This window comes from Gracilinanus agilis, chromosome X (assembly GCF_016433145.1).
Source record: "Gracilinanus agilis isolate LMUSP501 chromosome X, AgileGrace, whole genome shotgun sequence".
NCBI classification, from domain to species: domain Eukaryota; kingdom Metazoa; phylum Chordata; class Mammalia; order Didelphimorphia; family Didelphidae; genus Gracilinanus; species Gracilinanus agilis.
Genome location: NC_058136.1, coordinates 65,944,113 through 65,954,816, shown reverse-complemented (window position 1 = coordinate 65,954,816; position 10,704 = coordinate 65,944,113). Strand labels below are relative to the sequence as shown.

Sequence of the window (10,704 nt, the reverse complement as noted above, 5' to 3'; positions counted from 1 at the left end):
CCTTACTCATCAGAAATGACTCAATGAGGGAAGAACATACACGGTCGACTGGGTATAGAAAGCTATCTTACCCTATAGGTAAATAGGAGGAAGAGGAGTTAAAAGAAAGGAAATGAGGCTGATAGTAAAGAGGGAAAATTGAGGGACAGAAACTAAACAGAGGTAAATAGAATGGAAAGTAATACACAGTAATTATAATGGTGCATTTTTTATAAGTCTCTTTAATAAAGGTCTTATTTCTCAAATACATAAAAAATGACTTGAATATATAAGAATGTTTGATTTTGATAAATGGTCAAACGATACGAATAGGCAGCTCTCAAAGAAAGTAATTAACATTCTCTGTAGTCATGCAAAATATGCTCTAAATCACTAATTAGAGAAATGCAAATTAAAACAACTCTGGGGTACCACTTCATACTTGTCAGATTGGCTATTATGACAGAAAAGGAAAATGACAAAATTTTGAGGGGATGTGGGAAAGCTGGGACTCCAAGTCGTGAACCGATTCAATCATTGAGGGGAGCAATTTGGACCTATGCCCAAAGGGCTATAAAACAGTACATAATCTTTGTCCCAGCAATACCATTACTAGGTTTGTATCCCAAAGAGATAAAAATCAAAAAGGGGAAGGGCCTATTTGTACAAAAATTCTAAAGCTGCTCTTTTTAGAAGGGCAAAGATTTGGAAAGTGAGGGAATACCCATCAATTTGAGAATAGCTGGGAGTAAATTATAGTATATGATTGTAATGGAATACTATTGTGCTGTAAGATGATAAATCAGAGGAGCTCAGAAAAGCCTGGAAAGACTTACCTGAATTGAAGCAGAGTGAAGTAAGCAGAACCAGGAGAGCACTGTATAGTGACAGGAATACTGTACAATACACAACTAGGAATAACAGCTATCAGCAATGCAATGATTCAAAACTATCCCAAAGGATTCATGATAAAAAATACCATCTACTTCCAGAAAAAACAAGCTGAGTTTGAATCTAGACCAAAGCAAACTTTTTTCATTTCCTTAATTTTTTTCTATTTGTATACTTCCACAAAGGAATTAATATGTGAAAATGTTTTACATGATCGCACATGTAAAATCTATATGATATTGTTTACCACTTAAGGAGGATGGGGGGCTCAGGGGAGGGAAGAAGGTAAGGAAGCAGAGAATTCAAGACTCAATATTCTTTGAAAATTGTTGGAAACTATTTTTACATGTAATTGGGGAAAAATAAAATAAAATTTAATACCAAAAAACTAAAAAATAAAATTCCACTCCTGATACATAAAAAAGAAGTGAGTGAGAAATGAGGGCAGCTATGTGGCTGAGTGGATTGAGAGCCAGGCCTGGAGACGGGAGGTCCTGGGAATAAATCTGGCTTCAGATACTTCCTAGCTGTGTGACTCAGTATTGATTCTAAGACAGAAGGTATGGGTTTTAAAAAATAATAGAAAACTATTTGCTGCTATGCCTTTTTAGACATATTTTTTCTGAGGGTTGGATAGCTATATCTCAAAATTATATTAATTGTTAATTATTTTTATGATTAAAAAAATTCATGATATCATTACCTACTACTTGTTTGGGTCTGCATCTTTTGCTTGTGTTCCATATTAATTGGTTTTTTTAGACCCAACCTTCTGCCTTACTAAGTATCCATTCCAAGGCAGAAGGGCAGTAAGGGCTATTCATTTGGGGTTAAGTGACTTGCCCAGGGTCACACAGCTAGGAAGTGTCTGGGTCAGATTTGAACCCAGGACCTCTCATCTCCAGTCCTGGCACAATATCCACTGAACTTTATAGCTGCCCCATATTGATTGCTTTTTAAAAAAAATCATTATGATCTGTAAAGAATGTGCTTAGCACCTCTGTTTTCTTGCATTGATTTGTGATTTCGGATATTCCATTTCTGTAAAGATATTTTTTTAAGGCAACAAGCATTTATTTATTTTTAATTTTTATTTTGAATATTTTCCCATAGTTACATGTTTCATGTTCTTTCCTTTCCCCCAAACCCCCCTAACCCCCTTTAGCCGACACACAATTCCACTGAGTTTTTCTGTAAAGGTATTTTGTGAAGCTGACCAGTAAAGAAACAGAGTACTAACATGGCAATTGTGCTAGATTTGGAATTAGGTCTGAGTTCTAGTTTGGTTACTTATTTATTAACTGTGTAACCTCTGATGAATTATACAACCTATCTGGGACCTGGACTAACCTATGTTTCTCACGTTTTTTGAAAAACGCCCTTACTAGGTCCTCTCATCCCTGCTACCTATCTTCCAAGTCATGTCCATTAAATGTGGGTGTTTCCCAAAGCTCTGTCCTGAGCCCTTCTCTCTTCTCCTTCTATATTATCTCCCTTGTTGATATCGTTGACTCTTATGGGTTCATTTATTGTCTCTCTAGACCAGTGATTCCCAAAGTGGGTGCCACCGCCCCCTAGTGAGTGCTGCAGCGATTCAAGAAAGCGGTGATGGCCACAGGTGCATTTGGGAGCGGTGAATAACTGTAGGGGGGTGGTGATGGTATGTGACAGGGGGTGCTAAGTAATATTTTTTCTGGAAAGGGGGCGGGAGGCCAAAAAAGTTTGGGAACCACTGCTTTAGACAGATGAATCCCAGATCTATGTATCTCGTCCTAGAGTCTCTCCTGAACCCCAATCCCCTATCACCTAGATGTCCTAAAAGCATCTCAAAACTCAATCTGTCCAAAACAGAGCTTATTTATTTCCCCTCCCCCAAAATCTTTCTTTTTTCGCAACTATCCTCTTACTGTCAAGGGTACCACCATTCTTACTGCCATCTAGGCTCAAAACCTTGGTGTATTCCTGTACTACTCTCTTACACACTGCCTGCATATCCAATCTGTTGACAAATCACATCTGTCATCATCCAAGATTCAGCTCAAATAAATGCTTGTTGGCTGACTAGCTAATTTTTTTTTAAAATTTCTTCTCCAAGAGCTCTGATTTCCACCTTAATTTCATCCTCATAGGATCAGAGACTTAGAGTTGGAAGGTACCTCAGAGGTCATCTAGTCCAAATTCTACATTTTGTATCTGATGAAACCAAGACCAAAAGAGGTTAGTGACTTGCCTAAGGTCACACATGTAGTAAGTAGAAGATCTAGGATTTGAACCCATGTCTTATGATTCCAAATCCAGTATTCTTTTCACTGTACTATTTTTCTTTTCTTTTAATTTAAATTTAATTTAATTTTAAAATGATTTTTCTTTTGAATAAATCTTTTCCTTTTTGCCCTTGTTCCATTCCTTTTGGAAACCCTGTATCTTGCTCCCTTTTTTGTTGGGTGGTTTTTCATCACTTTCTATAACCATGAAACATTTTTTCATTATGTTTTGTCTCTTTTTTAAAGTTAAGGTTTAAATTTTGAATTTTTTGTCATTCTGAAGTTGAAAAACATTAACGTACACAAAGACTTCCATATTCAAAGAAAGAAAAAAAGATTGTATTTTTTAATTTTTATTTATTTATTTTTTAGATTATTTTTCCATGTTTACATGATTCATTTTCTTTCCCTCCCCCTTCCCAGAGATGACAAGCAATTCCACTTGGTCATACAAATGTTGTCATTTCATATCAATTTCCATAGAGCGACTTTTTTTCCAAAGCCTAGATCCTAAATCATATCCCCATATATACATGTGATGTGATGTCATATGTTTTCCTTTTGCATTTCTACTCCCATAATTCTTTCTCTCAATGTGGATGGCATTCTTTTACATAAGTCCTTCAGGGGGTGTCCTGGATTGTTGCATTGCTACTAGTAGCAAAGTCCATTACACTGTATTGTTCCACAATGTTTTGCTTTCTGTGTACAACATTCTTCTGGTTCTGCTCCTTTCACTCTGCATCAGTTCATTGAGGTTCTCCTGATTCATATGGAAAGCCTCCAATCATCAATATAGCACAATAAAATTTCATCACCATCAGATACTACAATTTGTTCAGCCATTCCCCAATCGAAGGGCATCCCCTCGTTTTCCAATTTTTTTTGCCACCACAAAGAGCGCGGCTATGAATATTTTTGTACAATTATTTTTCCTTATTATCTAAAAGATTGTATTTAAAACCATGAATCAATATTATAAACAGCTGGCTTTGGTTTAAAATGTACATAATAAATTCAATGCATTAGTTTCTAATGCTATCCTGCTTTTTTAGGTCTTCCTCTGAACTTCTATTCTCTTTTACACATTTTAAAAAATGTTTCATTGATACTCTTCTCTTGATACTAGTCCTCCCTAAACAGCCCATACAACCCCACTGTTATATAGTATCAGATGTTGGTCTAAGCCTAATTTCTGCCAGACAACTTTCTAGTTTTTCTGGAAGATTTTGTCAAATAGTATTTACCTGTGGCTGGGGTCTTTTGTTCTTTGCTTTCTCTCTCATTGGTCCAGGTAACAAAACTATATTTGTTTCATAGAAAGAATTTCGTAGGATTTTTTATTTTCTTGTTTTTCATTAATAATTTGTTAAACACTGGAATGAACTGTTTTTGGAATGACTGATAAAATGCATTCATTAATCCATCTGATCTAGGCCTTTTGTTCTTTGGGAACTCATTTATGATTGTTCGGTTTCTTTCGCTGAGATCAACTTACTTAAATTCTTCATTTCTTGTTCTATAAATTTGGTCATTTTATATTTTTTTAGATTTATTTCGAACTTTGGTCTTGTTTCCTGTGTGTTTAATCATTTTTTCTTCTGTTTTTATGGATTGCACCCTTGGTTTTTCTGTTTAATTCCAACATTCCTGGCATTCATGCTTATCTTACCCTTTCTTCCCTGATCTTTTAAGTGTTATTTCAAATCTTTACACTGTTTGGTCTCTTCTCCATCAGCTTCTGCACAATTTTTTCCTCTCCAGACCACCAGGATTAGAAGACATCAAAGCCATTCTTGCATTGATAGGGGCTGGGAAGTGGGTGAGTCTGGATGTATCCCTGCCACATGGAAACTTAATGAGAAAAAGATGGTATGCAGATGGGTTTTACTCCCTAGTTTCCTCAGAATGGAAAGCTCTCTCTCTCTCTCTCTCTCTCTCTCTCTCTCTCTCTCTCTCTCTCTCTCTCTCTCTCTTTCTCTCTCTCTCTCTCTCTCTCTCTCTCTCTCTCTCTCTCTCTCTCTCTACCAGGTTTTGTATTGTTTATTTCTCTCCTGCTATGCTCTTGTTTTTATTTTAAACCCTTACCTTCTGTCTTCGAATCAATACTAAGAATAGATTCCAAGACAGAAGAGTGGTAAGGGCTGGGCAATGGGGGTTAAATGACCAGTTCAGGATCACACAGCTAGGATGTGTCCGAGGTCACATTTGAACCTAGGACTTCCCATCTCCATACTTGGCTCTCTATCCACTGAACCACCTAGCTGTCCCATTCTTGTTGAGGGGATTCTAATAGGGTCACTGTAAAGACTGAAGAGGACAGATGCTACCACAGTCAACTCTTGAAACACAAGCCTCTCAGAATTGGTTGTAATGGGTTCAAAATATGTTGTGGTGGTGAATTGGAGGTGCTTAGGGGAAGTGAATCCTTTATATAGCTCAATCCTCTGCTACTATTTCAAAGGACCTTTCATTATGAATAGATTTCCCCCATCTTTTCCTCTTCCCAATTTAATTACTTTCCATCTGGCACTTTTCTTATTGTTTTGATGTGGTGGAATTATGGGAGTTATGCTAACAGTCACTTATTCCACCAGTCATATGTTGTCAAGGTCTTTCTGAATCCAATTTTTGCCATCTAGCATGTTAGTTGTCTTTCCAATTTTGTCTCATCTGCCTATTTTTATAACTATAAATGGTGAGTGACTGAAAGAAGCACTTAAGCAGCTCTTACTATGTGCAAAGCATTATGAATGCAAATAGAAAAGCAATACAGGGGACAGTTAAGCAGCTCAGTGGATTGAGAGCCACACCTGGAAACTGGAGGTTCTCTGTAGCAATCCAGGTATACATTAATTGTGATATTATTTTAAGAAGTATTCAAACACTTAACTCTTATACTGCTAATGATTGATCCCTGCAATCTTGAGTCAAATTGAATGTTGACCTTGCCAAATCCCTAGCCCTTCCCTAAGGCTACACCCCAGAAGAGAGTCAGTTATCTCAGTCTCCTGACTTTTCCTTCAATGATCAATTAACATAGGTATCAAACATCAGTAGATGCCTTAGGCCATATCCACCCTGGATCCTGATCTTAGTTCTACTTATTGTTTTAGGCAGTTTGCATTTTATGATGATTACCTCATAATGTTAATGTATCAGGCCACCAGCCTCTCCCCTTCCCCCCATACTGTTGTAACCCCAATAAAAGTGACAAGACATCAGTTGGCAAGAGAGCTCTTGACCATCAGAGCTCCTAACCATGAAGCTCTTGACCATCAGAGCTTACTCGCTGTCTGTCTACCTTATGCCAAAACTTTCTGTGTCTGTGTATCTTTATTCTCACCTTATGTTCTCTTTTCATTAGTCCTTAACCCGTAACCCATTTTCACTCAGTCCTTGGTTCCCCTTTCTGAGTGTCCAACCCACTAGGAATCTTCGTGAAGCTGCTGGACGGCTTCATCCTCGGTTCAAATATGGCCTCTGACGCTTCCCAGCTGTGTGACCCTGGACACATCACATTCTTTTAAACAATTAACTAATAAGGATATTTAGCAAGATAATACCAAAAACAGAAGACTGAGGTACTCCACTGGTGACCTTCCATGTTGTTGTTCAGTCATTTCAGTTGTATCTGACTCTTTTTGATCCCATTTGGGGTTTTCTTGGCAAAGATAAAGGAGTGGTTTGCCTTTTCCTTCTCCAGTTCATTTGACAGATGAGGAAACTGAGACAAACAGGATAAAGTGACTTTCCCAGGGTCACATAGCTAGTAAAGTCTGCAGTCAGATTTGAACTCAGTAAGATGAGTCTTCTTGACTCCAGGTCCTACATTCTATCCCCTGAAGCACCACCTAGCTACCCCTCTTCCAGGCTAACATGGCACCATTAATGATCATTCTGTAGTCCATTTCTCTCCATCTTTACTACAAGAATAACATGGCAAACTTTCTTATCAAATGCTTTGTTAAAATCAAGGTAAAAGAGAACTATCAGATTCCTTTATCTTGTAACTGTATTGAAAATGAAAACAAGGTTGTTCTGGCATGACCTGACCTTGGTGAAACCATATGAATGATTTTTTTCTTCTTTTACTAGCTACTCACTAACTAGATCTCTAATCATATATTCTAAAATTCTGCCAGATAGTGAAGTCAAACTCATTGGTCTAGAGCAGTGGTTCCCAAACTTCCCAAACCTACAGCTCCCTTTCCAGAAAAAATATTACTTAACCTCCTGGAAATGAATTTTTTAAAAATTTTAATAGCAATTGATAGGAAAGATAAACGCACCTGTGGCCATCACCGCTTTCCTGGATCGCTGCAGCACCCACCAGGGGGCGGTAGCGCCCACTTTGTGAATCACTGGTCTAGAGTTTGCAGATGTCATGCTCCTTTCTGTTTTGAAAATTGGGACACGTGCCCTCCTCCAATTTCACAAGAACGCTCTCATTTTCCACTTTATTTCAAAAAACAACACCTCAGTGATAGTGGCTCAGCCAACAACTGTTGGCTCTTTCAGTCTCTGAAGATATGGTTCATCAGGGCCAGGAGACTTGAAGTCATCAAGGGTATCTAGGGATTCCCTTATTTTCCTTATCTTAGCCTCCAACTTCCTAGTGCCCATGTATGTTCTATCTTTCTCAGTCCTAAGGTCATTTTCCTTGGCAGAGAAAATGAAGCAAAACCCAAACTGAGCAACTATGTTTTCTCTCTGTTGTCAGCTCTCATTGAACCATTCTCCTATCCCTTCTTTAATTCCCCAATATTGCTTCATACACATTTTAATTGTGCTTAGCTTTTCTCACAGTGGATATGGCATGGATGAGAAGGAGCCATCAACTAAGAGGAGAATCAAGAGAGTCACAAGAAACCCAGAGACAGACTACCTAAGATGGTGATGGCAAACCTGTGACATGCGTGTCAGCACTGACACATGTAGCCATTTTTGATGACATGGCAGCCGCATACAGAGGAGTATGGGGCCGCATGCTGAGGCTGAAACATTTGCTGTAGTGTAGTGTAGACACTCTGTACACTATAGATGACAATTCTACCTATATTCATTTACCTATTTTGGTTTATTAAATATAGTTATATATTACAATTATACATTTTTGTTACTTAAACTATAAATATTGTGAAATTATGATTTTTTTCTTGAAGTGCATACGACTTGAATTATGCTCATCTTTTTGGCAAATTTTGACACGCCTAACTCAAAAGGTTGCCCATCACTGAGCTAAGAGGAGAAGGTGGTAAATGGTGTCCTATGTAACAGAGAGGTCAGAAAGAGTGAGGATAGAGAAGAGACAATTAGATTTGGCATGTAAGAGGTCGGTAGTAACTTTGGAGGGGACAGTTTCAGTTGCATGATGCTGTTTGAAGCCAAATTGCAGAGAATTTAGAAAAGAGTAAGAGGAGAAGCTGAGACATGGATTGCACAGGATGTTCTAAAGGGAAAGGAGAGCTATAGGACAGTAACTGATGGGCATGGTAGAATCTGGTGACAACTTTTTCTTTTAAGGATAGGTGTGGCTTGGGATATGTTTGTAGGAAACATGAAAGGGATAAATAGAAGTTGAAGACTGAGTGGGAATGACGATGGGGGCTATCTGCTAAAGAAGAAGCAAGAGGATGGGACCAAGAGTACATAGAGAGGGGTTGACTTTGACAAGCAGAAGGGTATCCTCATTATTAAAGAGTGGAATAAAGGAGGAGATAGTGGGAGATGACGTCAGAGGGATATGAGACAAGGAGATGATAAAGGGGAACTATTGTTTACTTTTTTTTCAATGAAGCCTGAGATGAGATGAGGTCGTCAGTTGAGAGCTACAGGGGTGGGGGGGGGGGGCTTGAGGAGAGAAGAAAAAGTTTGAAATAGCTCTTGTGCTGAGTGGGATAGAGATTTTGCAATAAACACTCCATAAACCCAAAATCCAAAATGGAATATAATGAATTCCAAAATCAATATGTTTTGCATACAAAAAAAACACTTCATTCACTGACGTCAACTAGCAAAAAATTTGTAGAGCTGGTTACAGTGTTGATTAAGTCAGCATGGTTTCATGTCTTCCGATCATGTTCAATTGCTTCTGGATAGGAAAGAAGGAGGCAGATGGCAGGAGCCATCAAGAGTTGGGATTTGACGAAGTAAAATCTACAAGAGGATAAAGGAGCAAGGAGCTCAAGAGTAGAAGAGTGTGGAGTTGAATTGGTTCACCATGCAGTCAAGATTGGGGAAAGAGGAGAGCAAGGGGATGGAGGGAATGACCAAGAAGAGGTTTAGCAAGAATGAGACATTTGAACAGGTGGAAAGACAAGAGACCATAATCAGATAAAGGAATTTCAGAGCCCATGGACCCCAAAGCAGAAGACTTGTGGGTGACAGCAAGATCAAGGATGTGACCACCCACGTGTGTTTCTGGGAAAGCGTGGAGGAGGAGAAGGAGGTCATGATTGCCGAGAAGATTGAGGAACTGGAAAGTCGGAGGATTCGAGGGAATATTCACACGTATGTTGAAGACTGAGGAAAGGAGATAGGTGAGGAAGAATGTGAGTCAAGTATTGAGCTCGCTGAGAAGGGAAGCAGAATGTCTGGGTTTGGGTGGGGGCAAGGGGTCAAGAGTATAGTCACCAGGACCAGGATCAATGGTAATTTCAATAGTGTGGACTTCAAATGAGAAATCTCTAAGTGATCGTGATGCAAGGAGAGTCTGGAAGTGGTGACAAGGAGCCAGAAGAGTTTGGATTGTCCCCCACCCCCACCCCCATCAGTGGGTCGGATGTGAGTGTAAGTGCATCCAGTGCTGGAAAGGGTATTGAAGGAAATGGGAAGTGTCACCAGGAGGAAACTGTGACTGTTGTGGGATGGAAGTCTTGGCTTTAGTAGCTTTCTCCCTCTAGAGTTCTCTCCATTCCTGTTTTTCTCCTCTCCCCTTTCTTTCCCCTTCTCTTTTCCTCACTTTCCGCTTTTCCCTCACTCTCTCCTTCTCTCCTCCTTCACTTTGCCCCTCAGTTTCCCCTTCTTCCTCCCTCTCTCTCCTTTCCCCTCACTTTCTCCTCCCTCACTCTTCCCCTCATTTTCGCCTTCTCCCCTCTCTCCTTATTCTCCTCCGCCTCCTCTTCTTTCCCCTCCTGTCCCGGTGGCCAGACAGGTTGCTAGGTCCAGGGAAAAGAAGGGCGAGGTGGCGGAGGGATATGGGGGTGGGAGGAGAGACAAGCCCGAGGGACCGGCCGGCGGGGGAAAAGTTTGCTTGTACGCGCGAGCCGGCTATCACGGAGCAGCGGGAGTGCCGGCCGAGCTCCCGGGGCTGGGGGCGCTCGGAGAGGCCCGGGCAGCCGGGACCCCGAGATGAAGGCGGCCGCCGCGGGGACCGCCGCCGGCTTGCTCTGCTTCCTGGGCCTGAGCCAGTGGGGCTGGCCCGCCGATGCGGCCGTAAGTCCTTGCCGCTGGGACCGAGGGGTCTGGAGGGGGGCGTGATTGAGGGCCCTCTCCCCCATCGGCCCATCTGGAGGGGCGCGGGGATGCGCTGAGGGGGGCCGGGGGGCTCTACCTTCGCCTGGACCAG

General features: G+C 40.5%; 1 protein-coding gene across 1 annotated transcript in view; it reads left to right on the top strand.

Annotated features, from left to right (window-relative positions):
* The first annotated feature begins 10,474 nt into the window (after positions 1-10,474).
* Positions 10,475-10,704, top strand: part of LOC123253740 (collagen alpha-5(IV) chain-like) — a 76,253-nt gene continuing 76,023 nt past the window's right edge. Inside the window, exon 1 of the mRNA XM_044682886.1 lies at positions 10,475-10,571. Coding sequence (XP_044538821.1) covers positions 10,488-10,571 — 84 coding nt within the window. The 5' untranslated portion in view covers positions 10,475-10,487. The remainder of the gene's footprint in view (positions 10,572-10,704) is intronic.